Source organism: Nematostella vectensis, chromosome 10 (assembly GCF_932526225.1).
Source record: "Nematostella vectensis chromosome 10, jaNemVect1.1, whole genome shotgun sequence".
In the NCBI taxonomy this organism is placed as follows: domain Eukaryota; kingdom Metazoa; phylum Cnidaria; class Anthozoa; order Actiniaria; family Edwardsiidae; genus Nematostella; species Nematostella vectensis.
The window spans coordinates 3,777,640-3,793,515 of record NC_064043.1 but is presented as its reverse complement, the minus strand read 5'-3'; the positions used below and the strand labels follow the sequence as shown (position 1 = coordinate 3,793,515).

Sequence of the window (15,876 nt, the reverse complement as noted above, 5' to 3'; positions counted from 1 at the left end):
ACGGATTACTTTATGTCACGATACCTGGACTGATTTCTCTATGATGTCACGCTACCTGGACTGATTTCTCTATCATGTTACGCTACCTGGACTGTTTTTCCTATGATGTCACGTTACCTGGACTGATTTCTCTATCATGTCAAGTTACCTAAACTGATTTCTCTATCATGTCACGTTACCTGAACTGATTTATCTATGATGTCACGTTAGATGGACTGATTTCTCTATGATGTCACGCTACCTGGACTTATTTTTCTCTGATATCACGTTACTTGGACTGATTCCTCAAAGGAGACTATGTCGACTTCATGAGAGAGATAATCTCCAGTGGATATGCAGAACGAGTCCCTCTGGAAGATGCTTATGCTAACACGCAGCAGATTTGTTTCAGTTCCTATCATGTCACGTTACCTGAACTGATTTATCTATGATGTCACGTTAGATGGACTGATTTCTCTGATATCACGTTACTTGGAATGATTTCTCTATCAAGTAAAGTTACCTGGACTGATTTCTCTATGATGTCTCGGATGCTTGTGATCATTAGGTCTTGCACCTGCAGAAGCCATTTCTCGACTGCACCTCGAGCCTCTGATGTCGAGATCGTGTCAGACAGGGGAACCTGACAAGACATAGACAAGTCAATAAAAAGTTCTGGCCATCATATACACATAAGCAAACTTTGGGGACGAGATTGGTATTTGCCTACTCACTTTCTCTCCTTCACTGCTGAACATGGCTGTGATATCAAGCGAGGGAGTGAACTCCAGCTTGGCAATACCCTCAAAGCACTTCTTGAGATGGGGCTGAACGCGGTAGGGATCTTTAGTCTCCGACAGGATCTCAAGCATTTCGTCATTGGACAAGAAAAAGAACCTGAGTAAGAAAAAACTTTTTATTGACAAAAGTTTTCGTTAGAAAAAAAATCAACAAGATGGCGAGTTAAGCATGTAGCTTAACGTTTCCTAATGGCCAGTCTGGGGCCGAAATAACTGCTTTTTTTTAACATAAAGGATACGACCAAGGGAACCACAAATACATATTTAGTATTATTCTGAACAGGTTATGTCTGAACAGGTTAGCCCTGGTACCACACACCTTGAGAAAAACAGCCTTTTCTTTTCTAGGTAAGCATTGAGGCCCTTATTGATCTGATCCAGGAGATCGTTACTGTCCTTAAGCCGCTCATACATCATAGGCATTGAAGTGGCGTGCAGAACCTAAACACCAAGGACAATATGGATGTACATGTTAGTATCACAGAAATGGAGGTGGCGTGCAGAACCTATACAACAAGGACAACATGGATGTACATGTTAGTATCACAGGAATTGAGGTGGCGTGCAGAACCTAAACAACAAGGACAACAGGGATGTAAATGTTAGTATCACAGGAATGGAGGTGGCGTGCAGAACCTATACAACAAGGACAACAGGGATGTACATTTTAGTATCACAGGAATTGAGGTGGCGTGCAGAACCTATACAACAAGGACAACAGGGATGTAAATGTTAGTATCACAGGAATTGAGGTGGCGTGCAGAACCTATACAACAAGGACAACAGGGATGTAAATGTTAGTATCACAGGAATTGAGGTGGCGTGCAGAACTTATATAACAAGGACGGCAAAGATGTGCTCTACATGTTAGTAGTAAACTTAATCCTCTTCGATCACTGTGAAATTCAACCCACCCCTCATTAAAAACGGCTCCATTCTGTAGCGAAAATAGAAAATAGTCTATGATAATAATGATAATTATCAGAATTATAATGTATTTCGATATTAAAATTCAGCCAAAACAACACAAAACCCCAGAATCATAACAAACTATGAGGTGACTATGAGGTGATTATGGGGTGGAGGAGAGTGCAGACCTTAGGGTCCTTGGTGACGAAGGCCATGATGTCTTTCCAGTTGCGGTCAACAGTCTTAAACTTGCGGCCTTCCTCAGGCATCTGCTGCATGATGTCCTCAGAGCTGAAGATGGGTTCGAGGTAAAGCCACTGAGCTTGGACCTTGAGCCACTCATCGATGATCTCTTGCATCTTCAGCAAGCGCTCCTCCCATGCCTGAAAGAACATGCAGTTATAGCCTGAATAGTGCACAAGCAATATGGGCATGTTCATACAACATCATTGGCATGCTGACTTATGCACATGCACAAGTGACATCATTGACAAATGGCTGATGTAAACAGTCATGTAAAATCACTGACACACTTGCTTATGCACGCACACACGCTCACGTGAAATCATTGACAAAAACGTAGAATGGCAAAATGCGCACCTTGATCTCTTCCTGGAATGGCTTGATAAACGGGGACCCACGCATGGTCTGTGTCTTGACGATCTGGTCGTCCAGGGTTGTTTGGATCTCGTCTGTCGCCGCCAAGATGGACACACCAGTATCACGGTACTTGGTGGTGTTGAAGATGATCTGCTCCCAGTCATCAACCATGCGCTGCATCGCGCGCTCAAGTGAGAATTCCTAAGACACAAGAACACAATAGAATATTTGAATGTGGGAAAAAGTAAAGATCCAGCAATTATAAATGCAGTTAACAGCTGGATTGGCAAGTGTCCAAACATTCCAAACACTGTTATCCCGAATAATTTTTACCCCAATTCTGTTATCCTGTATAACTAAACTTTATACTGAATACCGATAAAAACTCAAAATCTCAAAACATTCGGATGAAATTTCATTGTCATTTTGAGAACACAGGGAGACCTGCATATCCCAATATAAACGTTACGTTAATCCTGCATCCTGGACGTTTTTGTCGCGAATTCTCGTGTCCAATTCGAAAAAAAAGCTGAATCCTGCATCCTTAAAAATCTATTGTTCACAGTTAAAGACTGCGGTGTACGGTTATTAGCCGGGTGTGGGGGTCCTTAGTTCACAAACATTACTTTCAAAGACTAGAGGTGTGTGGTTATTGTCTTAGTGCATGACATCTTTACTTTCAAAGATTAGTGGAGTGTGGTTGCTATCCCGATTCGGGGGTACTTAGCTCACATACATTACTGTCAAAATCTTCTGGGGTGTGGTTGTTAGCTGGGTGTGGGGGTACTTAGATCAAGTACCCTACTATCAGGTAGTGAATGGTGCGGCTGTCTTTAGTTCACGTACCTTACTGGCACCTCCACTGATACCTTCTAGCTCATTCAGATAAGGTGTCAGGTTAAGCTTGAGCACTTTTCGTAGGGTGGACCCTGAGTCGGGCGTTACATCAAAGCCAACAATCTCAGACATGGCTTTCCAGTGACGGGGTCTGATACCAGGGTTACACATGATGGCGATGAGTGGGATGTGTTCCTGATGGAAAACAACGACACCAATATCATACCATTCGTTGTTGTATGAAGGGAGCTGCCTCATAATTTGTATGGGCAGCAAAGTAATGATGATCTTGAACAAGGAAAAGAAAACACTTGGCTTCAAAACCATGCTTTCCCTGCCGTATATGTCGCTCCTTTGGCTAATAACACATCCTTACCTTGAAGTCTTTGATCTGGTCGTGCACCACATGGCAGACCTTGATGGCTGCTAACTCTTCCTCTGTCTCTTCTTCCTTCTTGGTATCTTTGACGCGTCGGCTTGCCTTCTTTTCTTTCTCCCTCTCTTTGCGGATCATCTGGAAGTACTTGTTGTTCTTGTACATCTCGCGACCAAACTCTTCAACCTGAAGTTAACAAAGTTTATTAGCCGTGTATCACAAAGTTACCATGCTATGAGCTTACAGACGAGAGGTATATGATTTCTCGTCCATTCAGTTCAAGAGACAAGAAAAAACAACAAGAAATATTAGTTTAAACTAATTAAAATTAGCAAAAGAAATTATTTTATGAAACAACAAATAAGGGGAGTCTCTTTAGGCACACACCTCGGCCTCTATCGCCTCCGCATTGAGTTCAAGGAAGGCTCCATCCATACACTTCTTCTCAGCTCTCTGCCATTTCATGACAGTGGTGAAGAGTTTCTGATAGGGCTCGATGGCCTTGGTGATGGACTCGACCTCAGGGTACTCAGTCCGCTCCCACTTGAACAAGTCTTCTTCCTGCAGACAGTGGCAACGATATCTTACTGAGTTGCGGAGGACTAGAGGTTACTGGTTTTTACTAAATCATGTTATGCCCCGTTCAAGCAGTCACCCCTCTTCTTTACAATTGGCCGTTTTTAGATAATGGGGAAGCTTTGAGGTTGGAGTTTGTTTACAGCCATCTTGTGACTATTAGCAGTTTTTTTTTCTTAGCAAATTACCATATTTCAAACTCTTTTTACAAGGTGTTTGGCTTCATATTTCATCATAAAATGAGAAGTAAGTACAAAACGTTTTACGACTACAAACTCCAGCCCCTACCAAAGTGTTGCTTTCACGGTAAAGAAAACGTATCCGGAAAATAGCCCATTTGTACACTAAACCGGATGCAAATGGCAACAAAATTGTTTGGAAGCGTTTTGCTGTTTGCATAGTACGTTAACGTATACCGCGGGATGCTTTTTCATAGTTCCTTACTACAAGGCTGGCGCAGTAGGGCTGGGCAATACTATAAGGGGGCCTTTGTGTGTGCCATATATTGTATGATAGCGTTAGCTGATTATTTAAATTGTTGGAACAATTTATATACCTCGTTGATATATCCAATGGTTTCAGTGCACTCGCCAAGCTTCTTCTGGACTGAACCTACATCTTTCACGTACTGTACCATCATATCGAGATCACCACATTCTCTGAACTCCTCTATGCGCCTAGGCACCACATAATAAAATACATAATGTCAAAAACATAATGGGCCAAGATCACAACACATACCGGACCATCATGTCAAGGTCACCACACATACTGGACAATTATGTGAAGGTCACCACACAAACTGGACAATCATGTGAAGGGTACCACTCATACTCGACCACCATGTCATGGTCACAACACATACCGTACCATCATGTCAAGGTAACCACACCACACAATGTTTACCGCTTCAGTTTGTCAAGTTCCAGCATCACTTTCTCACGCTTCTCCAACAGAGCACTTTCGTTTGACTTCTGTGATGCAGCAACAATCTAAAAGATAAGCAAATAAAGTAAATCGTGTATCTTTGCTATTAAGGAAAGGTTATATCAAGGAAAGAATTGGTTTAGCCAAAGATGTTGTCTCCAAACCAACAAGAATCCAAACTGCTTTCCCTGACCAATTAATGTTCTTGATAGTGGCACTCCAATTGTTTCATGGAGCGACAGCAAGCACAAAAATCATTGACTGGTTTAGAGAGCTTATTGATACTTTTACCAGATGGGACATTTTTTTATGTTTGGGCAGTCATTACACCTTTAGTTACTGAAGATTACGGTTTTACTTACCTCATCATTCTGGTCAAAGATAGGATCGATTTTCTTGGGCCAGTTCAGTACAACAGAGTTCACCTCCATGTCAGCTGATGTGAAAGTAAAGACATCCAGAAGATAGGAAAGCCTTTCAAATGACTCCTGAAAAGACAAGGCAAAAATAACATGAAAATTTATTGTCTCAGGTTGGCCTCATACAACCTTTGCTATATACAATTTGATCGTCTTATACAACTTTATGACCAAAGCAGCGGTCACCTTGGGACCACTAAAGATGATAGGAAAAAAACACTGCACTATCAATAACCAGGAAAAAGGAATAAGTCCTACTGTACTGGACCTTGTTACAGTGAAAACCTCACCTTAATATCTTTGTTAAGCTTGATGAGTCCCTTGCTTTTCGCTTCCTCAATAAACTTCTGAAGATCTATCATCTCTTTTGTATCTTCTGGCTTCGTTAAAGCCTTCTCCTTGATTGACTCAAATTCTGAGATGATCCTCTGATTCTCTGAGCGATGCTCTTCAGCCAGTTTATTCAACAGCTGGTCTGCAAACTTATTGGCCTTGTTAGCAAGCCCCCTCTTCAAGTCATCACAGTCAAGTTGAACCATATCAAAGTATGCCACATTTGGAAGACTGTTGATCTCACGTGCAAGGGCACGGAAGCGATCAATCTCCTACAAGTAGGGAAATATAGTAAAATATGTTGACTAGGCTGGGGAGATCAGCTACATAATGCATAATGCACAAAAAATTGTAAATCTAGATAGCCCATGTTTTGGTGTACAGGATCTCAGCCTCTTCCAAAAAGAACTCATCCTTTGTTAACTCAGTAGAAGAGCTTGAAATAGTAAAATCAGAAGAATGGGTGAAAATGTTTAGATTTTCTATTCAGCATATTCTGACCTGAGTGTATTCCTCAAATGAATGCTCTCCATCCATGAACTGCTGGGTCTCTCTGGTGGCATCACCAGACACCAGATTACTGTATTTATCTAAATACCAACAACAGAGATTTATGAAATGTTGATACATAGCTGAAAAATAAACAATTAATCAATCAGCAGAGTACTCCCCCATCATCAGTTCAACCTGCTGGTAACCTACCAAAAGAGTGAAGGTATTCAATAGGCTGCTCCAGATTCTCCTTCACAGCTTGTACCAGGAACTTTTTACATCTCTGAAGAACAGCATCATCTACTGCAACATCTACAGAGTTGAGGGTGTTTCCTCCCGCCAACCAGGACTAAACAAAAATAATAGACATAGATATGTGTAAAATTCTTATTCTGTTGATGGGATGACTGGGTAACCTCAGAAAAAAAAGATATTCAGGCAATGTCCTCAAAACAGTAGGTATGCTGTATATTTCATCAGAATTACAGCTTGGCTAGGAATCATTTTTACTAATTTATACTTTGTGCCACATTGTGACATTGCATATTCTGCATTTTTCGAAACCTTGTTCTCTTAATGCTACTTTATACCTGAACAGTTGGCACATTCTGCATTGTTCCAGCAACTGTGTCAACTACATGTAAGACTGCATCCTCCACATCGCCCAGTGCGGGATAGAACTGCATGTTATCATCATCATCCAAAATCAATTCCATCTTGAACATAGGAAGCTTATTCCTGTTGCTCTCTTTAAACAGACTTTCCCATGCCTCAATTGTTCTTGTGATGATATTTTTGAGCTGATAAGAGATATAAGTCTTGTGTATAATATCCTTGAAATGATCCAGTCATTTTATTATTTGGATTTGATTGGGCCTCTAGAGTAAAAACAATAAGCAGCTAGGAGCAACTAAGATCACATGCATTTTTCCTCCATGCTTGAGTAGGTCATTCACCTCATTGGAGGGTGATTTGTAAAAGCAGCATATGCACATTGCTTTGTTATCTAGTTGTTAGGAAGCCAAGTTGTTAGGCAACCATCCACTAAGCAACCGACCTAACCGGTTGCCAAATGGCACTCATCAAAGGTTGCCTACTGACTCAAGTCAGTAGGCAACCATACAGTTTTTCAAAGGGTACCTTTCAAAGTCAAGTAGATTGAAAGCATGGTACTGAAAGCAACAACTCAGTTTTCTAACAACTGGTCAGGGCTTCTAGAATTATTCGCATGTGCGGAAGCGCGTAATTTGGATTTCTCCGTGTAATCCACAAATTTCAGCGTAATCCCACGTAATTTTGCTTAATTTCGAAAGACAAAACATTTATGTACACAGCTGATGTGTTCTTTTAGGGTTCTTACCTCTATTTCTCATAAAAAAAGACAGATATTCTTCGTAAGATATTTTGAACTGAATTTCAAAAACAAATAAAATGACTAGGCTTTCTTTGCTAAACGGCGAAGGCCTAGGACTAAAATAAATGGCTGGTGGCTAGGGGCCAATGAAAACTCGCCTAAGATATTTTCGCGCAAAAATCCTGCTTTCCTTCTGTACAAAATGTAGTTTGGGCATAACAGTTGATATTCCGTGTAAATTTAGTGCATAATTCAGTAAAGAATCCTGCAGAAGAAGAGAAATGTATTGCAAAATCCTGTGTAATTTAGTGCGTAATGATTGATTGATTTGCGCATAATTTAGCACTTAATTTGGCAAAAAAATCTTGTAATTTTGAGTTTTTTTTTCACGTAATTCAAGAAGCCCTGACTGGTAACAATTGGTTTTAACAAGATTTACAAATAAACATTTTTGGTGAACATTGTGTCACTTTAGTAATTTCTCAACAATCGAAATTTCTGATGATTCACTACCTGATTAGAGATTAAGGTTGACACACTGCTGTAAAAGGAGTCAGTCTGAGCTGCATTGATATGCTTCAGCATGTTTTTATCAATGAAGACATTTACAATCTCTGGAAACCAGCTAGAAAGGAGACAATAAAATTAACCGACACATTTTAAATATTATATAAATTTAAAAAATATATATAAAATATATATAAATTTAAAAAATAATGATTTGGTTGCTGGGGAGGTGGCTCTTTATTGTGCTACTGTACTGTATGCAACTAAAGCATAATGATAACACACTACATCAAAAAGCATAAATTGTTGTTATGAGAATTTGTGATTTACCAAAAATAAATCCTTTGTATATCTAAAAATTTGTTAATTTTTAAAGATCATTATGAAAATACCATACCATAAAAAAAAACAATGTTTTTCTTTGGGGTATTCTCAAAGCCAATTTAAAATATCAAGAACTATGTTGTAGCATTGTTATCATGTAGAGACTCTAATGCAAATGTTGAGCATAGCAAGCACTGAAGTGATATGGATCACTTGCCTGTGCATTAGCTTTTCCTCTGTCTTTTCGCAGTCCAGTGTCACATTGTTCTTCAAGTGTTCACATTCGACAGGCCCATGAGACCTGAAATAATAAAACAAGACTTACAATAGCCATCATTGTTAGTTCACACACACACATTACACAAGCACACATTTAGCACTCCTCACTAAAAACACATGTTGTGGTTTGAAATGCTTCTTGGTTTGAAATTGTTAAAACTGGTTTGAAAAGGGGATATTTGCATAATCTTTTATCTAGTTCTTTTAGTTACACCTCCCAACCCCCAAAAAATCCAAGCCCCTGTTTTATTAATGACTCCTCAAAAATAAAATCCCTTTTAGAATGCTAGGTATCCAAAAATGAGCTAGTTTGAAAAATTCAAACCAGTTTGAAAAAAATTCAAACCATGCCACATTTCAAACCACAACACACACACACATGTTTAGCACTCATATAGACACCCACTAATGTTTAAAACTAATTATACAGTATCCTATAGTTTATTACCCTTTAGTATTTCTTAAGACTAAAAGTACCATTTTTTTCCTTTTTTTAATAATACAAATACACGACACCATAAAATGCACATTGTACACACTCTTTCCATCTCTTTAGTGGGAACCTATTTTTTATTCTGCACTAACCTTAGGTTTGACTGATCAGTGATAAGCATGGTTGCATAGTTCTTGCTCTGACAAATATTGAGAATTGTCTGCATCGAGGGATGAAGGATATGCAGGTTGAATCCCAGAGATTCTCGAGCAGCATTAAAGCTCTCACGCCAAGGGCTGGAAAAATCTAGTCCACTACAAAGTAAAAATACCATACAGAATCAGTAAGCAAATGAACAGAACTTAAAACTGATTTAGGAAAAAAATTAGTACTGTAGAGTATGGCTTACACTATTTCTTCGGGGAGATCTTCGTCGCCTTCAACACCCTTCACTTTGGGCTTCACCAAGATGTGTTGCACTGTAAACAAGACAAAAGATTTTTTTTTTAAATGGACACCAAAAAAGCACAATGTTGGCTGCTATTCAAGTGCATTATTGAGGGAGTGATGTGAATGCCGTACATTAAGTAAAGGCAAATCTTTCATGGGTGAGATAAGTATTTCCATATATGCTCACCCATAGATTTCTTGATGCTTGCTTCATACTCTTGCTTAACCTCAGCATAGAGCTCTCTGATGTAGGGCTGAAGCTGTGGTGACTGTACCAACCTGGCTGGGATCATTGTCAAAATGGTATCCCACTGTTCTTGAGCCATCGGCGTCACTGGCCCCTCCTGAACACACTTCTTCATAAACTGGTAGTTTAACTGTTGGTTGATAATTATAAAAAAAATAAATAAATATAAGGGTTTCCATCAATACGTACACACTAATTTCATTGATATACAGACCCTGATCTTCCTCTCTCTACTCATCATCTGAAATAAGATAAATACAATGTGGTTAAGAGCATCAGACTAAAGGAAAATTTCTAGGCCTGTATACCTGTGGAGGAATTTCTGGCTCTCCAGCAGAGATCGGCCGTCTCTTCAGACCTTCAACAGTGTCATCTAGAGACTTCTCAGCTTTATCATATCTATAGCAAAAACACAAATTAGTAAGCAACAACCAACAATCCTGACTTTTTTTTCCAAATAGGATGCTGAAGGATGTTTTAAAGAATGTTCTAAACATATTTTAGTGCTAAGGTCCAGGGGGTAATCCCCTCTCGTTCTAAATATATCTTAGATGAAATGCCTGCGAGCTACTGTATGTTAGAACCAAAATTGAATTTACATTAGGGGATTTTTCCTCTAGGGTTGATCCCCCCCTTGTTACATAAATCCTAGAAATACTCCTGCTAATTGTTTGTGACTGATGTTGAAACATACAGTATGTTTGCTAGTAGTCCTTGCATCTGGTCACTTCGTCTGTAGGCACGTAGGTAGCTATTTTCCAGTTTATTGCTACCAGATGATGTGGGGGCACCGATTGGTGGAAGTTTGGTCACCCGCCCTGCTGACGTTGATATAAGCCTTCTGTCTTTATCAACCGACATCTAAGATATTGACAATCATTAGACATAGCAATCTTATATGTATGTCAAGGGAAGGTAACATTAAAGCTTTTTTCGAAATAAGGGTCATCAAACAAAAATTGAATTTGAACACACATAAAAGGTATCGGAAATGCATAAGCAAATTGCATAGGGACATATGGACAATGTGAGCACATACAAGTAGATCGATTCGGAGTATTTTGATATTTGTTCACTTGTCTTGTACCGCTTATGGCGGGAACGTTTCAATGAAATAACCCAAGCTAAAACCCGTGACTATTTTACACACAATTAAAGGGGTATATCGGTGAACTGAAACAAAACTATTAGGCGAAGGGTACTTCTCTATATTCCAACCAAATAAAGCTAGATTTATCCGTAAACATATAAAAAGAGTTTAAAAAGTTTAACATTCGCATCGTCGCTCTTTTACTCACCTTAATGCAAGTTAATGACTCTTTTCAACAATTTAAAGGTTTTCACAAAACGTGAAAACTACTGCAAATTGAGAAAATTTACTGTTAACGGTATGTTTTACCCATGTTTTGCTGTTTTGGGGTTTCTTTCTCAGTGATTGTTTTGTAACATCCACTGATCCAATATGGCCGCTCTTTTGTTGCTATAGTGACGTCAACACGAACAAGAGCCAAGCTAGACGTCACGTGACACGCAATACTGCACGCTCAACAGAACACAGGCATCCCGCCATGACAGGTGCCTATGTTTTGGCGGGGAGGGGACTGGTGGGAGAGACGAGCCAAAACAGACCGCAAAGCACACTCGTTGCAGTTATAAATTAAAAACAAAAATATTTGCCGAATGAAGAAACATTATTTCACCACCTTCATGGGTTCCACGTTCCTTATTTTATTATATTTTCCCTTCAGGGACAAATGTTCTTCTTATGCTGCATTCACACTAAAACCATGTTTAGTTAAACAAGGTTTTTCTTTGCCTGATAACTTGCCAAGTTTCTAATTGTGTTGAATTCTTACTAGCTAAATGATCACATGTACAACACAGTCTATTCAGTTTTGTTCTTGGTTCTGTCCACTCTCCGGAAATTAAGATTTAAACCAGTTTAATTAAACCACCTTTAAACTGGTTTAAGTGCTGGAGGATGCAGGTTGAGTACAAAATGCAGGTCGGGTGATTTTACTGTTTTTTTTTTTTTACTTTTTTGCTTCTCTATTTCATTCAATTTATTGAATACTCAGATTCTCGTATATTACTAAGCAATCACTGGGCCGTGGGAAAATTAAGCCAGCGATTTGCTGCACATCATCCAAACTTCTTGGGTCCAGTAATGTACAACGATAGATGGACAAGTAAAAAAAGTTATAGGTGATGACGGGAGAAGGGGTCCAAAATCTTAAGACAACAACAATGCAACAACATGGAGGGGGGGGGGGCACTCTAGCTGTAAACATGACTGTTGGTTCCGACAGATACGATACATTTTACGATACATTTTATGCCCCCAAAGGAATGGAACAACGCCACCCCTAAGAATATACCCGTATCTGAATTCTATACCCAAAACTCCACCAAGAATAGATAGCCCCCCCTTCCCCCAAAAAAAGTTACCCAAACCTGAGTTCTATTCGTAAAACATACAAAAGCTTGAAACTTGCCAGTCCCGTTAAAAATGCTATAGATGAAGTTTTAGAAGGAAAATTTGCTTATCAAATTTAATTTATTTTTATTCCCTTTAATTAAAAAAACTCTATCCTCTATCCTTGTCTTCACACCATGTGTGAGCACACCACATGTGACATGCCCTCAGTCATCACAGCCTCACTCCCCTACCATGCATTTCGCAACCTTTAATTTTACACCCTATGCCTTTTCCCATTTGTCTGCACACACCATAAAATAGCCCTCATTGAGTAAGCGATTGCATAGCCACTCAAACTAGTGCTCCCCTCTAGAATCTAATGCAAGAGGGGCATAACATGTTAAAATACACATTTGCGATAAGAACTTATTTATAAATCAGCCCCCCCCCCCCCTACTCATAAAAAAAAATACCCAAACCTGAGTTCTATGCATAAAATATACCAAGAATAGAAACTTGCCTCCCAAACAAATACTCAAACCTATATACCCCAAACATCACTACTATCACTATAGTTTTGAAAGGGAGCTTCAACATTCAGACTTGCCTATCATAGCAAATTAATTTTTCCCTTTTTATAAGAAAGGAAATTTGAACATATAATAGAGACTGATGAGAAAAAAAACATGGGCCTGAAGTATGAATTGATATTTTCCATATGATATCTGCTCTAGTGAAGCTTGGGGCCTCTGGTACCCAGGGTATGACTACACTACCATTCTCCTATTATCTCCAAGGCCTAGTAATCAAACCTGGTACAAGTTTACTTCGTCTTCACAACCTGTGTCAGCACCCCCCATGAGACATACACTTAGTCACCACCCCTTTGCCCTTACCATGCCTTTTCCTCACCCTAGTTTACACTCTATGGCTTTTTCCATTCGTCTGCACACACAATGAAATACCCCCTCAATCGCTCTAACTTGGTGTTAGAATCTGTGTATTAAGCACGATTTGTGTCACAAAACTTCCTTTGTTTGATAAAAAGAATCATGGTGAAACAGAGCTGAATACAATGAAGTCCTTTGGGGACGGTTCTTACACCGAGGTATACATACACCCCTCATTGAATAAGCACATTACATAGCCCCTCAAACAGGTGCCACGTCTAGAATCAATTTTTAAAAAGCCATAATGTGAGCATTTGTGGTAATGACTTTTTTTTACAACGAGTAATTGCAAACTAATGCAGCAATGTATAATGACTGCCATCCTTGAGTTTTACTGATCATAGCAAATCTATTTATTCCAGGATCAAATATAAACATTTAAACAGTACTTTCATGTAGTGTCTTTTAATTGCACACAATAAACAGTGACTCGCGGCCATTCTGTATACGATTTAGCTATCATTTTTTAATGAGACTCGCTGCCATTCTGTATAAGATTCATTTTAGTTTCAATATCCCAGCTAAAATTTCTTCTTGGAGTGTCTTCATTCCGAGTGTGAAAGCAAGATAAATCCAGGGAAATTCTGTGCAGTTGTATGGCTTGATAAAACGTTCAACTAGATTATTGGTCATCAATGTTATGCCCTGCTAGCAGTGGCTTACCCTTCCGCTTTCATTACAATACGATTCGGTGAAGTCGTAAAAATAACCCTGCAAATGAGGTCTCTTGCCGATGAGAAACAACACAAATAGGGTATATCTGACGCACTGAGTCAGTGAAGTCCCTGCTTAAACAGATAAGAAGAAATCACTGCTAGCAGAGAGTTAAAAAGCGGCGTTCAACTCCAGTGCTGAAAAACGCAAGACTAGTTCCAGTACCGCGCGGTTAAACCAGCTTTTTACCGGCGAACTGTCACATTTTGGCGAATGCTAAGAAAACTACACCAAACCTAAGGCTATAATTTTCTTAATGACTCCCTCATTATCACACAAATCTGTCATCTTTTGTACAGTATGGTTTAAATGCTGTACAGTTATTCAAATCAGCGACTGAAGTCAGCCTTTCGTACCTTTTCTCGCCAGAGTACGCGCATGCACATACGTTATTCAGCACTGTCGCGTTTAACATGATTTTCCCGATTCGAGGGAACCGTCATTTTGTTTTCCTACTCTCAGTTGAGGCGTGTCCGTGTGAGACTGGGCATAGTAATACTCATCTCTGATTGGTTAATCAGATTGTTTATCAAATATAACCAAAAATGGTAATGTTCTGCACTGGTTTTCTGCCTAAAAGACCTTTATTCCTCATTGATTGTCATTATATTTTTATAGAACAATTTCAATAAACAACTAGAGAATTGCGTTGTCTTAGTAGTGTTGTTGATCTTGATCCTTGAAAAAATGTTCTAATGTCTGAATATTCTATAGCACGCTCATTTGACTTCAAAATATGTTTGTTTAAACAATATGATAGCATAAATAGATATTGTTGTTTACTTTGCACTTTTATAAATAAAATAATGAATGTCATGAACAAAGGAAACAAATATATTGTTAAAACAATAATTTTAAGATATAGCAGTTTTAAAACACATTTTCATCCTGAATTTTATCTTAGTGCTAACTCTGCTGTGTATTTGCTCTCTCTCTATATATGCTAGTGGGTGCCCTCTACACACCTAAGTGATAGTATTTGGTAGAATTTTAAACCGTGAAAAATAGAAAATCACCCCGTCTACTTTCATGGAGTCCCCCCCTCCCCCCACCCAACTTGAAGAGATGATGCTTTTTACCTTCTTGCCGAATCAGTGTTGCGATACTTACAATGAGACTCAAGATTATACATATACTTATATTATATTCAAAGGCAGTGTTTTTATGGCAGAAAAGTCTTTGTCATACATGTCACAACACAGAGGCCCAAACAAATTGCAGATGCACATCAATCCCTCAGGTATCCCAGTCAACCCTGTGCGCAGGGTCTAGTTCGTTAGGAATTTAAGTGCATTTTGTCTTCACTGGGGAAGTAGAGTTTGTGTCTTGGCCCAGTCAAGGTTTCCTCCCATGCGGGGGGTCTTCCTGGCCTCCCTGGCACTTTTCTTAATTTTTTTTATTCGTTTAGTTGAATTATTTATACTTATAAGTCCTGCGTTCAGGGCTCTTGTTTTGGTGTGTATGAAGATTTCAGTATTTTATTATATCGTTTATTTATAAAACTTAAGCATTTAGAAAGGTGATTATTTATTTCTGAATTATGAAAGTTATAAGAATGTATTTTAGTCACTTGCACGGTCGAAATACAATGTTCTCCATGTATTTATGTGTATGTGTGTTTCATACCTGTCAACTCTCCCGCATCAGGCGGGAGTCTCAAGATTTTGGACCCCCTACTCCCGCTCTCCCGCGTTGAGCACCAAATCTCCCGTTTTTAAGCGATTTTTATCGCTTCCAAAAAATTACTCTATAGAAAATCGTCATTTTGCCTATTTTCTATTAAAATATTTGAAAAAACAATTCCCTTGCGTAGCGCTCAATTTGAAAAGGTTTCCCAAACGATATTTTACTTTCGAACACAGAAACTCATCAATCAAACTATGTAAACACATTTTTAAGCGCTCAACAGATACAAATTATTACAAAAAACATCCAAACTAAACCGACATAA

At 38.9% G+C, this 15,876-nt stretch overlaps 1 protein-coding gene across 1 annotated transcript in view; it reads right to left on the bottom strand.

Annotated features, from left to right (window-relative positions):
- Nucleotides 1–11,329, bottom strand: part of LOC5496159 (dynein axonemal heavy chain 12) — a 47,115-nt gene extending 35,786 nt beyond the window's left edge. Inside the window, exons 1-24 of the mRNA XM_048733388.1 lie at nt 11,141–11,329; nt 10,537–10,703; nt 10,151–10,241; nt 10,057–10,083; nt 9,783–9,972; nt 9,555–9,624; nt 9,298–9,459; nt 8,651–8,734; nt 8,116–8,227; nt 6,839–7,048; nt 6,459–6,597; nt 6,258–6,346; nt 5,714–6,028; nt 5,367–5,492; nt 4,984–5,069; nt 4,634–4,754; nt 3,889–4,062; nt 3,502–3,687; nt 3,135–3,320; nt 2,289–2,489; nt 1,877–2,071; nt 1,099–1,220; nt 714–876; nt 503–622 (exon numbers count right to left, since the gene is read on the bottom strand). Of these exons, the coding sequence (XP_048589345.1) occupies nt 503–622; nt 714–876; nt 1,099–1,220; nt 1,877–2,071; nt 2,289–2,489; nt 3,135–3,320; nt 3,502–3,687; nt 3,889–4,062; nt 4,634–4,754; nt 4,984–5,069; nt 5,367–5,492; nt 5,714–6,028; nt 6,258–6,346; nt 6,459–6,597; nt 6,839–7,048; nt 8,116–8,227; nt 8,651–8,734; nt 9,298–9,459; nt 9,555–9,624; nt 9,783–9,972; nt 10,057–10,083; nt 10,151–10,241; nt 10,537–10,703 (3,336 nt within the window). The 5' untranslated portion in view covers nt 11,141–11,329. The remainder of the gene's footprint in view (nt 1–502; nt 623–713; nt 877–1,098; nt 1,221–1,876; nt 2,072–2,288; nt 2,490–3,134; nt 3,321–3,501; nt 3,688–3,888; nt 4,063–4,633; nt 4,755–4,983; nt 5,070–5,366; nt 5,493–5,713; nt 6,029–6,257; nt 6,347–6,458; nt 6,598–6,838; nt 7,049–8,115; nt 8,228–8,650; nt 8,735–9,297; nt 9,460–9,554; nt 9,625–9,782; nt 9,973–10,056; nt 10,084–10,150; nt 10,242–10,536; nt 10,704–11,140) is intronic.
- Between the last annotated feature and the right edge of the window lie 4,547 nt (nt 11,330–15,876).